This window comes from Diabrotica virgifera, chromosome 3, assembly GCF_917563875.1.
Source record: "Diabrotica virgifera virgifera chromosome 3, PGI_DIABVI_V3a".
NCBI classification, from domain to species: Eukaryota; Metazoa; Arthropoda; class Insecta; order Coleoptera; family Chrysomelidae; genus Diabrotica; species Diabrotica virgifera.
The window spans coordinates 122,295,341-122,309,687 of record NC_065445.1 but is presented as its reverse complement, the minus strand read 5'-3'; the positions used below and the strand labels follow the sequence as shown (position 1 = coordinate 122,309,687).

Below are 14,347 nucleotides of genomic sequence, written 5' to 3'. Positions count from 1 at the left end.
TAAAAGCTACAGTCTACACATCATCAACAGCCTTAAAAGTTTTTTTTGTAGTATCAATAGATTTGCATCCCATATCCCATAACTAATAATTCGTTCTTAGAGCATTTTTTCTGAACAATGCAGACATATTTAAATCTTTGGGAATTTCTTTTCCCTCCCATAAATGACACAAGAACGAAATCTCCATTTTGTAGTTCACTCAAATGTTCTATTGTGATTAGCTTTTGTATATCTTCAGCACCCGTACCTATCTTCGAAATCCTCATTCCATCCAGAATTGTCAGACTCTGCGTACTCTACGTCAGGGGTCGGCAATCTGCGGCCCGCGGGCCGCATGCGTCCCTTTGCAATTTTTTGTGCGGCCCGACAAAGTACTAATACAATTTTAGGAAAAATCAGCAAATTTATGAAAAATAAAAAATTAAAGACAGAAACACAACAGAGAATTAAGGGCAGAAGTTGCATGGACCGAAATTCACCAGAATATAAGAAACTTAATAAGGCAATAAGAAAAAGAATACGACAAGACATCAGGGACAACAACACCGAACAAATCGAAAATTTTATAGAAAAAAACAAGAGTTTGAAAGTGTTAAAAACTCTAAATAAGTAGTAAAAACCAACAACAAATACACCAGATAAAAGATAAAAATGGAATCACTAAAACGAAAAAAATAAGATAATAAAAAATATTGTTGAAGATTACTATTTATACAGAATTATACCTACTCATTCAGCGTAGCAAAACCAGAAACCCACGGTATGGAAATATTAAATGTAGTATCCGAAATACTACCAAAATTTCTAACGAGGAAGTTATAAATGTCTTAAAACAGATGAAAAATGAACATACAGAGTGAGTTTTATGTATGGAACGCCTCAGTTATCATAGAAACGACTTGCACGATTTTTATAAATTTTGGTGTGTAATGGTCTTGTGATACGGCCGATATTATGGTGGTATTTACATTGTTGTCAGATCTTCCGAATTTTATTTCAAATAGGATATTCTGTACATTTTTTGGGTTTTAAGTCCTTAAAAAGACTGATTATTTTTTATGTAATATTCCCTATACCTAAATACGGCAATTTCGGAGTTATTTCTACATTTATTTAACAAAAAATGTTCTTTAAAATCCTTCTCTAAAGTTATACAAAATTTAATTCTGAAAACAACGAACGTCTTTGTACGTTTGAACGTTTTTGAGTTATAAACAATTTAATACTGAAAACAACAAAAAATGATGATTTTCAATGCTCAAAAACATAAATAAAAAACATTATTTTTGAAATCACGAAGGGCCTAAATTAAATTTGAAACCTTCTTCTATCAGCTCCCCATGAGAATTTTCGGCATGTTTTATTCTAAAATATTATTTTTTAAGAAGAGTCTAAATGAATCGCTTATGAGAGAACGGGCGATCATGCTGCATTAACAATTAAAAAACAATCTTAAAATGAAATAAGCCCAAACTGCGTATAATAAGGTTTGAACTTGAATTTAAGTTGTAATTACAAAAGTAATATTTTTTACTTTATAACTTTTTACTTTTTTTATACTATAACTTTTTTTTGATAACCGTCATTTGTCGTTTTTCAGTATAAAATTGTTTATAATTATAACTATTCAAAATCGATCGACTTTAGAGAAAAATTACAAGGGACCTTTTTTATTTAAAATGATCCAAAGAACCTAAAATAATATCTGGTCAAGCCAAGAAAATTAATTTTTATAACTTTTTTTAAATTTTTTGTTCATACCAAAATTTATAAAAATCGTGTAAGCCGTTTCCGAGATAATTGAGGCTATTTTAGCTCGAATGAGCTATTTTACGAGTATCTCTGAAAAACATGTAAGAAAATAAGGATATATGAAGCAGGACGAAGGCGGAGGATGTAATTGGACGAATTGCGCAAATGAAATAAAACTAGGTAGGACACGTGACATGACAAAACAACGAAATGTGGACGAGAAACATTATACATCGGAGACCAGACGAGCAAGCCTTAGTAGTGGAAGACCACAACAACGATGGCTAGACAATATCAAAGCACAAGAGTAACTGGCACTAAATAATACAAAACAGAGATAAGTGAAGAACTCATTGGAGGCCTTTGTCCAGGAGTGGATGTAAACAGACTGAAGAAGAAGAAGACTATTTAAGTTATATTTGAATGTGCGGCCCGCATAAAAGGTTTTATTTTGAACATGGCCCGTCATCCGAAAAAGGTTGCCGACCCCTGCTCTACGTCACTAACATCACTATCTTCTGATCCTGACTCAATCTTATTCATTTTCTTTTTTAATACTTGTTCAGCCTTAGCTTCTTCTCTCTTTTTTTTTTTTCTCTCAATTTTATTTTTTTCCTTTTCTTCTTTTTCTTGTTGTTTCTTTTTATTGCATTCTTGCCATAATTCAGAGGTCACAACAGACGGTATCTTTTCTTTTCCTTTTATTTAAAGATTCCTTGCTCGTTTCCGGCCAGAATAAGGCCCTTTTAAAAGGTGATGGAACATACTGACCAGCTTCTATGTTAATGTTTATATTAACTGGTGTTGATGTTACTATTGGAATTTTTTCCAGGAGTAGAATCTTTTACAGGTGTTGAGTGAATAACTGATACATCTATATTATTTTCTAATTTATCAGGTATATTTTCTTTTTCTTCTATGTTTTCCAGTCTTTCCATAATTGTCACGTTTTGTACTGTCTGATCATCAACAAATGTCCGTTCTTGATATTTTTGAGATGATGTCACGTAATCGCAAACTTTCTCCCAAATTTTAAATAGTGATTTGTCTTCATTGTCCTGACCTCTCACAAAATCTGAAACTTTTGTTCGCCAATAAGTTTGCTTAATCTTTTACTTAAAGGACATCCAATCTACGTTGTCTAAGTTTTCTTCCAGAGCTAAATTTTGAATTAGTTCTTGAAGCAGATTATTCTCTGCAGTAGGTGGTGTCTCTCTCTCTCTCTCTCTCGTTCCATCCCTCCTTGTGGGGTATTGGGCGCTTATGCGTTTCTTGGCCAAAAGGGTAAGATTGCTGTCTGGTCGGGACAGCGCATCTTCTTTTGTTTTTATTCTCTGGATAAATTGTGAACTAATTTCCTCCAATCTCTTCTTGACTTCGCCCCATCTTAGTCCAATTTTTTTGTGTTCTCTCGTCGTTGTTCTTTTCCAGCTGTTGTCTGGTCTGCCTCTCTTTCTTTTCCCCTCTGGTTGGTATTCAAGCATCATGGTATTCAAGTGCTTGTCTTGCTATGCTGCTTTGGTCTTTTCTCAAAGTGTGGCCGATCCATTTCCATTTTTTTCCTTGACTGTAGTAGATATGTTAGTTTGCTTTGTCCTTTCCCATAGTTCCGTATTAGTTATTTTGTTGGGTCAGTATATTATCAGGATTTTTCTTAGAGATTTGATTACAAATGTTTATAGTATTTTAGTTGTCTTTTCGTTCTGTTTCCATGTTTCTGCTCCATAGAGCAGTATACTTTTAACGCAACTATTAAAGATTTTAATTTTTGTTGTTTCCGATATTTCGTTTGTTTGTCAAATTCTATTTAAACCGTTGAATGCGTGTTGAGCCTTTATTGTTATTCTCGTCTGTATATCCTTTTTACACCCCCCGCTCCTTTCCATGACAGATCCCAGATATGTGAACTTGTCTATCTCTTCTACTTCTTTACCGTTTATCATTATTTTATTATTTGTATGGTTATTATTTTTTAGAAGTTTAGTTTTCTCTGTGTTTATTCGAAGTCCGATCGTGTCGGAGTACTGTGCCAATTTGTTAATTTTTGCTTGCTTATGAAGAATACAGGGTAAAAACAAGGAATGTCACTTTTTCATGAATTTTGGCTTTTCTCGCCATGTCGTAGCAAAAACTGAGTACTATCGACTAGACTGTCGATTCAGAACAATAACCAGATAGATCAGTCTATATAAATTTTTTAAGAATTTGTATCCAGGCGAAGGACGAGGATTGTCCGCACGCCACTGAACAAAAATAAGGAATGTTAGCAGTTTTTTGGTGCATTATTAAATTAATAAATTTATATAGATTAATATTGTATGAAGATTTTAGCATAAGAATTACTAGAATTCTGCTGAGAAGTAGTTTGAAGATATCATAAGCATTAAACCTTTATTGGTCTTTATCTCAAGATGTATAAAATGTGACATTCCTTGTTTTTCCCCTGTACTCTTCATATTATGATTTCGGTGTTCAGTTATCAGGAAGATTTCATCTGCAAATTCGAGATCTTCTAACTGTTTGAATAGGTTCCACCTGATGCCTGTTCGATCGTCAATTACTTTTCTCATTACCCAATCTATCATAATAAGGAATAGGGTAGGGGATAGTACACAACCCTGTTTGACTCCACTTTCTATGGATATTTATTCTGTTACTTCACCTGAATGTTCTAGTTTGGATTTGTATCCTTCGTAGAAGAGTTTAATAAAGTTTATGATTTTTAGTGGTATCCCATATAATTAAAGGATTTTCCACATCTGTGCCCTATTTACACGGTCAAAGGCCTTTTCGAAGTCGATAAAACTCACATCTATATCTTTATTCCAGTCATTTGTTTGTTCCAAGATAATTCTAAGGGTGCAAATGTGATCAATAGTGGAATGGTTGGAACAGAAGCCTGCTTGGTTGTTTCTCAGTTTTTTATCTAGTTCCGGCTTCAATCTTTCCAATATGATTTTGGTCAGCACTTTGGATGTGGCACTTAGTAGTGTTATTGCACGCCAATTGTTGCATTTGCTCAGGTCTCCTTTTTTGGGTATTTTTATTATCAATCCCTATTTACACTCCTTTGGCAATTCTTCGTCCGTCCATATTTTATTCAAAAGTGTATGTAGCATCTCTACTGACTGCTCGGTGTCTGCTTTTATTATGTCAATGGGTATATTGTCGATTCCTGCGGCTTTGCCATTTTTTAGAAGTTTTAGGGTGTTTCCAATTTCTTCCCTTGTAATTTCTCAAATATTCACTTCTAGCTCTGGTGATTCTACTTCATCTTCTATGATTTGAGTTATTTCATGCATCTTTGTATTATTTCTTTCTCATTTTTTATTCTATTTCCTTGTTTATCCTTTACTTCTCGTATATTTCGTTGTGCTTTTCCTGTTAAGTTTCATATGATTGTATATTGTGTTCGTAAGTCGTTTTCTTTCGCTGCTTCTTCTGATATATTGAGCATCTCATTTATATAGTTTCTTTTATCTTTTCTGGTTTGTTTTTTTACTTCTGCGTTTTTTGCCTTGTATTTCCTTTTAAGGGACCTCTCTTCTTCAGATCCTTCCTTTTGTAGAATTTCTTCTTTGATTTTTTTCTTTCTTCTATCAATAGTATGTTTAGTAATCCATTTTTATTTTGTCTTCTTTTTAATCCGATTGTTTCTTTTGCTGTATCCATTATCACTTCTTTATAATATTTCCATGTTTCTTCAACTGACTCTCCAGTTTGTTGTGATACTGTTCGGTTAATTGCCAGTTTCTCACTGAATTTATTTCTTATACATTCCTGTTTTAGGGCATCAACGTTGTACTTGTTCCTTCTGTTGATTTTTTGGTTTTTATCTCGGGCTAATTTCATTTTTAGTCTCGCTTTGATTAACATGTGGTCTGACCCAACATCAGCACCTCTTAAGCTCCTGACATTTTGCAGCCGGCTTCTCCATTTATATTCAATTATTATGTGGTCTATTTGGTTCTTGTATCTCCCTCTTGGTGATTTCCATGTTTCCTTATGTATCCGCTTATGTTTAGAGATACTTCCGTCTATTAAAAGTTCATTTTGCTCACAAAATTCGATTAATCGATTTCCATTGTCGTTTCTCTCTCCGATTCCCTCCTTTCCCATCACATTTTCATGTCCTGTATTATCATTTCCTATATTAGCATTAAAGTCTCCGATTACTATTTTTAGAGCTCTTGTATATTTATTATTAATCCTATTAAACGTTGTTTGTAGTCGCTCGTAAAATTCTTCCTTCTCATTTTCGTCGTTTATATTCGTAGGAGCATATACATTTATTACTATTATGTTATAATATCTTGCCTTCAATCTCGCCCAAATAATCCTTTCTGACACTGGTTCCCACTCTACTCTACTAGAGCTTTTCTCCCCTTTTGGGCTAGCAGTATTGCCACTCCCTTTTCGTGTTTGTCATTTACATCTGTGTTCCCAGAATATATCATTAGTTGTTGGTCTCCTACTCGGGTTAATCCACTGCCATTCCATCTTGTTTCGCTTAGTCCGACAATGTCTAATTTGTACTTATCAATCTCTTGGCTTACCTGCTCCAATTTGCCGGTTTCGTGTAGGGTTCTTACATTCCATGCTCCTATAAATATGTTCTCTCTTGTGTCTATTTCAGGTTTATCTTTCGTTTTTACTCTATTTATATTTTCATCCTTGCTCAATTCCTTTTTCTGTGCCTTGTCTGTCGTGATTTGTCCTTTTGTTTGTGTATTTTCATCTTCTGTTAGTTTTTGGGTTTCCCTGGTCTTCTTCTAGCTGGTTGCTGTATTGATTCCATTTGTGTGTTTTCCATCTATTATTAATTTATTTTATATTTTATTGTAACACTTTTACCCTTATTTATTTCTTCATTTGCGACTTGTCTTATTTTTTTCTGCGTTTGTAGTTCTTCTTTTGTTATGGTATGTCATTATTTATATACACTTTATAGTCTTTTAGTTTAGCTTTATTTTGCATGAACTTTTCTTTTTCAAACTTGTTCTGTAGTTTGACCAAACATGTTTTTTCTCCCAGTTTGATAGCTTCTTCGATTTGAACATTGACATTTTTTTCCACCAGCTTGTTTCAGTGCATTTCTATCGATTGTATCTATTGGCAAGCCTTGTATTACAACATTATTTCCTTTTCTAGTCGTTGTACACATATTTTCATATCGTTTAGCTCTTTTTTCATTTCTTCCTTCTCTTTGTGTTTAGTTTGGTTTTCTTGTTTAACTTTCTCCAATTATGTTTTCAGGTCGTTTAATTCCTCCCAGTACTTTCTCTGTTCATTCTTTATCTCTTTTACTTCCGCAGTTAAATTTTTTGTTTCTTTGGTTAAGTCCTGCATCATTTTAATAACTTGATCGAGCTTATTATCTTCGTTACGGGCTTTGTTAGGCGATCTAGACACGTCTTTACTTTTCCGGAACAATTCTTCCTCTTCTTCTCTGTTCCTCTTTCTATGGTCTTCGGATGTGTCGTCGTCCGAATCCATTTTGTAACTATCCATTATTTTTACCGGTGTTAACAAATTCGAAGCCATTTTTGTGGCGCAGCGTGCATGTATTATTCACTCCCGTTACTTAATAGTCCAATCCTTATTTTGTAACTGTTCGGTTTGCGAAAAAAGTGCCGTGCCCGCCTCGACGCGACGGCTCAAAAGCAAGTGAACAATAATATAACTAGACAATTTATGAAGGAACGAATCTCTTTGTTTTTTTATAAGCTACAAAAATGTTTTATATAAGTATGTAGGTTTTTTAGTTAGATGCATAGTTTTTAAGGTATTCGCAAAAAACCGTCCGAAAAGGTGTCATTTTTTAATGGAAATGGCCAATTTTCAACCATGGATAACTCAAAAAGTATTGAGTTTTCAAAAAGAAGTTATAGAATAGTTTTTGCTTAGAATTAGGTTCTCTAGCCACTTCCGTGGTTGTATTGACCAAATAATTTTCCACCCACTTAAAGGGGTGAGAACCGCCCCCAAGATAAAAAGCGCCCTAGTATATAGGGTAGACTTTGTTTCTTGAGCTATTCCCTACTTACTGTGAAAATATCAAGTAAATCGATGTAGTAGGATGAAATTCGGAGCCAAATACCCTCATTGACTGCCCTATTAGATTGTTTTCGAAATGACTGATGCAACTATTTTTCACACTGGAATTATAACTCCACAGCCTGGAGTATAGGACTTTTCATTCACAGTCATTTGTTTCGAGCTTCTGTCATGTGTTGTATAATATTAAGATATCTACGCCATACGTCTTTGGTTTGTATATAACGTATGACGTAGATATCGTCCGTCTAATAAGCAAATTGCCTAAGTCACAAATTAAAAATTTTATAGGAGAGACAAAAAACTTTGGAACAAAGGTAAAAAAGAGAAAATTTGCGTAATTCCATGCAATACACAATTGACCAAAATTAATTAAACAAAATATTTACACAAACTTCCTACTTATTATACTACATCCATATTAATAATAATTATGAAAATATATTTATTTACTTACATTTTCTAACGTTTTTAGAAACGCTTTTATAGGAGAGACAAAAAACTTTGGAACAAAGGTAAAAAAGAGAAAATTTGCGTAATTCCATGCAATACATAATTGACCAAAATTAATTAAACAAAATATTTACACAAACTTCCTACTTATTATACTACATCCATATTAATAATAATTATGAAAATATATTTATTTACTTACATTTTCTAACGTTTTCTATCAAAACAACTTCAGAAACACTGACATAGGTAATATTCGTATGAATGAGAAAGAACGTTTGGACTTCAGCAAAATTCGTTTAGCGAAATTGGCGCGAAATAAAATAATAAGGACGCTTGTGGGAATTGTCAGGCAGTAGCTTTTACCATCTACTACTAGATGACACGAAAAAACAATTTTTGCAAAAAATGGACTTATAAATCGATGCCTCAGAAGATGTCTACTAAGATGTTTCTGACAATAGTTGCAGAAATATAAGTAGTTATTAAAAACAAATAAACTGTCTTTATACAAGGAAAATACAAACAAGGAAATAATAATATTATTATATATAATAATAAGTGTTATATCTCATAAGTCATTTTTAGAGAGAATGTGACTTACACCGTTTGACTTCTGAGGCATCCAAATATAACATTTAATTGAAATATTTACAGAGTGTCCCGAAAAGATTGGTCATAAATTATACCACACATTCTCGGGTCAAAAATAATTCGATTGAATCTAACTTACCTTAGTACAAATGTGCTCATAAAAAAAGTTACAGCCCTTTGAAGTTACAAAATGAAAATCGATTTTTTTCAATATATCGAAAACTATTAGAGATTTTTTATTGAAAATGGACCTGTATCATTCTTATGGCAGGAACATCTTAACACAAAATTATAGTTAAGTTTCTCTACGCCATAAAAATTTTATGGGGGTTTTATTCCCTTAAATCCCCCAAACTTTTGTGTACGTTCCAATTAATTCATTATTGTGATACCATTAGTTAAACACAACGCTTTTAAAACTTTTTTGCCTCTTTTTTTCGATAAGCCAGTTTTTATCGAGATGCAGCTTCTTTTTTAATATATTGACATAAAAATTGTATGGGGGTTTTGTTCCTTTCAACCCCCCAAATGTTTGTGTACGTTCCAATTAAACTATTATTGTGGTAAGTACTATTAGTTAAACACAGTGTTTTTAAAACTTTTTTGCCTTCTAGTCTTTTTTTGACAAGTCTTATCAAGATGTGGCTTCTTTTTCAAAATATACCTAAAAATGTAAATTATAAATAAATTTTCAGATTATTAATCGATGTCTCTATAATCGTACTTAACCGTATACAAATATGTGATGGATTCGACAAATATTCAAAATATCTCGATAAACACTGCCTTATCGAAAAAGTACTAAGAGGCAAAAATGTTTTAAAAATATTGTATTTAAGTAATGGTGCCACAATAATAATTTAATTGGAACGTACACAAAAATTTGGGGGGGTTTAGGTGAACAAAATAAAATTTTTATGAGGTGCACAAATTTCACTTTAATTTTTTTTAAGATGCCATGAGAATGATTTTCAATAAAAATCTCTAAAATTTATCGATATATGAAAAAAAATCGATTTTCATTTTGTAACTTCAAAGGGCTGTAACTTTTTTTGTGTGCATTATTGTATACAGGGTGAGGCAGATAAAGGGCCTATTAGAAATATCTCGAGAACTAAAGCTAAGAGAATCTTGAAAATTGGAATACAGGGGTTTTGAGGTATGAACTATTTAATGAAAATATTTTCTTCTCTTTGCTACTTCCGGTTATACCGGAAGTTGATTGTAACTTCGTTTTTTTAAATGGGACACCCTGTATATTTTTACATTTTTTGATTCTCCTCGATTTCTTCTTTCTTAAAATATAAGGTTTTGTAATCTTATACAGGGTAGGTTAAAAGATAATTACGTTTTCTTATTAATTTCGTAGCAACATTAACACCCTGTAGGATTGTAGTAGATTGGTATAATAAAATCTATTAATGTTCAAATGATTTTTAATATAGTCTACTATTGTTAAGAGTTATTGGTATAGTTAAACTTTTCATTTTAGTATACAGGGTTGGTCAAAACTCGGAATGAGTATTTTCTGAGTTTTCTTAAATGGAACACCCTATATTTTAGTATTGTAATGAAATGTTATTTTATGGTACTTTTTAATTTCTTAAGCATTCCCTATACCTAACTTCTTTAATTTGTGAGTTATTGGTGATTAAAGCCAAACATTAATTGCAACACAAAATAGGTGAAATTGTATTAGGTTGGCCGTGAAAATATTCAGTCACAAATAATTTTTTGGAAATAAATACATATTAATCTATACTGATACTTAAAATTGCCAATAGTGGTTGAGGTATCAAAATACCATCGAAGTTAAGATTGTTGGTGCGATTAACAATTAAGCACAAACTAAAGCAGTTAGGTATACGGAATGCTTAAGAAGTAAAAAGTACCATGAAATATCATTTCATTACAATACTAAAATATAGGGTGTTCCATTTAAGAAAACTCAGAAAATACTCATTCCGAGTTTCGACCCACCCTGTATACTAAAATTAAAAATTTAGCTACACTAACAATTGTTAACAATAGTAGACTATATTAAAAATCATTTGAACATAAATAGAGTTTATTATGTCAAACTACTACAATCCTACCGGGTGGGAATATTGCTACGAAATTAATAAGAAAACGTAATTATCTTTTAACCTACCGTGTATATTATTACAAAACCTTATATTTTAAGAAAGAAGAAATCAAGGAGAATCCAAAAATGTAAAAATATACAGGGTGTCCCATTTAAAAAAACGAAGATATAAGCAACTTCCGGTATAACCGGAAGTACCAAATAGATGAGAATATTTTCATTAAATAGATCAGTCTTCAAAACCCCCTTATTCCAATTTTCATAATTCAATTGTCTTTAGTTCTCGAGATATTTCTAATAGGCCCTTTATCTGCCTCACCCTATATACAGTCTGTCTAATTTACTTACCGTTGCACGTCATTATATACGTTAGAGATCTAAGTTGACATTGTTGCATTACAAAAAATTTTTGAATTCATTTTAAATCAAATACATCACACAATGTTTGCGGAAGTGGATTATATAGCAAAACAAATTAGTATTCAATGTAAATAAATAAAAACTTAACCCCCTCTGTGGCTCAGCGGTAAGAGTGCCTAACCTTTGGATCGAAAGTTCCGAATGGTAGTGAGTTCGAATCCCACCAGGGTCAGAAATTTTTTCATTTATTATAAATTAATAAATGAAAATAGTTTCTGTCCTTGTGGGATCGGTACTCACCGGAGGGACCGCAGACGTTCGGATACAATTAGCGTCTCTTTGCAAAGACAATGACATCGACTTTGCAAAGTAACAAGACACTTACTCAACACACACACTACACATTACACCTGAGTTAGTGATAAGTTATACAGTTATGTGGCTAAAGGTTCTAGTTCTAAACCAAGGCCAGAATCAGAGAAAAAAAATAATAAAAACTTTAGAAATAGAAAACAAGAATTAAGTTATAATCTTACGTTAAAGTACATAATAAAAACAGTAAATATAATGAAAGAAATACTTATAGTAAAGAATATAAACAAATATGAAGTGTCATCACCGCAACTGTCAAATAAATGTTACCAATTTATGCCAAAATATCACCTTCGTTCGATTATAGTTACAGTGTATTCTGAACAAATGTGCTTCATAAAAACGCTTTATACAGTAGAACCCCGTAAATCCGAACCCCGCGAATCCGAACTTTCGTCAAATCCGAACCAACGGAAAGTGAAAAAAAATTAAAAAATCAAGACAAAAACTTAAAAACATGTTTATTATACAGAGTAAAGCCAGAAAATTGGACAATGTAGGATTACTAGGACTTTGACATTTAAAATTTCTTAAAAATAAATATTATACTTTAATATATAGGTTTATAAAGTGTTTATAAATGTTAAACACAAACTTAATTTGGTTCTCTCGTCCAAACTTGGGCCAAACTTGAGTCCAAAAATATTGTCCACACTCTTGCGAGAACGTTTGGCTACTCAAAATCACAATGAAAGCTTTGAACTACTAATTAAGGCTAACTTTCGGATAATCCGAACTTTTCGGAATCCGAACAGGCTGTCCCCCCAATTAGTTCGGATTTGCGGGGTTCCACTGTAATCCATTTATACAAATTAAATGAAACATATTATTGTGTATTTCTTTAAGTTAACATTAATACAAATCTTGAAATATTATTTCTATGCATATATAATAGGTCTGGATCCCGCGTATGAAAAAAAAGTTGATTAATAGCAAGCTGAAAATTTGTTAATAGCTTAAGGGTGTCTAGTCGGATAAACTTTGATATATGGGAACACTGGAACAGGGGCAGTTTTAGTTGTGGAACAGGTTAAAAATTTGGAACAGTCAGACCACGAAAACGGCACATTTATTTTGTCCGACAGAACAAACTTAAACTCTCCGAACAGAGATTACTCTCATGCAAAAATCAGACTGCTATTTTTTACCAAATGGGCGTTTTAATGAGTGGAACATGTAGAATATGTCAAATGACAGGAATTATGACAGGTGATAAATAGCAGTCTGATTTTTGCATGAGAGTTTAATCTCTTTTCGGAGAGTTTAAGTCTATTCTGTCGGACAAAATAAATGTGCCGTTTTCGTGGTCTGACCGTTCCAAATTTTTAACCTGTTCCACAATTAAAACTGCCCTTGTTCCAGTGTTCCCATATATCAAAGTTTATTGAACTAGACACCCTTAAGCTATTAACAAATTTTCAGCTTGCTATTAATCAACTTTTTTTTCATACGCGGGATCCAGACCTATAATAAAATATGCTCAGTGGCTGTAACGCCAGTGTACTCGGCAAAGTGATTCTAAAAAAGAACACACCTACCGCCTAAATATTTCGTGTTGGTATCATGTGACGTCTCAGGCTATGACGCGGATGACGTGCAACACTAAGTAAATTAGATGGAGTATAGGTAAGTGAGGTTCAATCAACCTGTTTTTGACCATAGAATCTGTGGTATAATTTATGACCAACCTTTTCGGGACACCCTGTATATCTCAACACAAGTACTGAAAACTACTTACTTTGCTTTTTTTCCTTTATATGAAAGGGTTGAATTTCCATGAGAAGTACTGGGTCCTGGAAAGTACTAATTGTATCTGTCTCCACATTTTGAACTTGATTTCTACCAAATTTAAATACATTGAAATAGATATCTCAACACATATAAAACTACTTACTTTGCTCTTTTTCTTTTAGATGTAATGGTTGATTGTACCTCAAGAAACCGTTTTGATTTATTATGCTCAAAAATTGTTGGGCCATTTTTTCGGTCAGAATTGACAAAGTGGCAAGAGCAAAGCAAAGAATAGACAGATGGCTCCCTGTCTTTCCGTCTGTGAATTAAATAATAAAGCGATAAAATCAATTCTTTTTTTTTTACTATATTTTCTTACCTTACTAATGAAATCCACCTCTTCTTTTCAGCCGGATCCTTTGGAAACGTAAGGAATCTACATGTACCTCTTTCACTATAGTGTTTACAATCCGGGGCAAAGCACATTACCATTTTTATTTTACAAAGTTCACAATATTTCCTATCCTATGCTTGGCGAATATCGCTAAAAAAACTATATTTCACAGAATAAACCGAATTAAGATAGTGAAATTAAAAAAAAACACTATAATTAAACATAAAAAATAATACAGGAAGCAAAATTTTAACTTTATACTAATTAAAAAGTCTTGAGATTCGGTAAACCCTAACTTTTCAACGTGTTTACTATTTTTGTTTTTGTTTGGAATTTGGAAATGGAAAGTGATCATAAAAATGAACTGTCAACACGGATTGACAGTGACAGTTCAATAATCCTAACTCATAACACTGAATATAGCCGCAGTTGGCCGTGACGTCACACTCCGGCCGTCATAGAGAGAGAAGTACAGTCCGTCCAATATAAAATACAAATTATACAATTTAGTCCGTGAATCTTTACCCGTGCGCCATCATTTAAAGCAT

At 32.7% G+C, this 14,347-nt stretch overlaps 1 protein-coding gene across 1 annotated transcript in view; it reads right to left on the bottom strand.

Moving 5' to 3' along the window:
- The window catches only part of LOC126882069 (uncharacterized), a 550,590-nt gene extending 536,500 nt beyond the window's left edge, over positions 1-14,090 (bottom strand). Inside the window, exons 1-3 of the mRNA XM_050646892.1 lie at positions 13,785-14,090; positions 13,569-13,724; positions 13,413-13,513 (exon numbers count right to left, since the gene is read on the bottom strand). Of these exons, the coding sequence (XP_050502849.1) occupies positions 13,413-13,513; positions 13,569-13,724; positions 13,785-13,897 (370 nt within the window). The 5' untranslated portion in view covers positions 13,898-14,090. The remainder of the gene's footprint in view (positions 1-13,412; positions 13,514-13,568; positions 13,725-13,784) is intronic.
- Between the last annotated feature and the right edge of the window lie 257 nt (positions 14,091-14,347).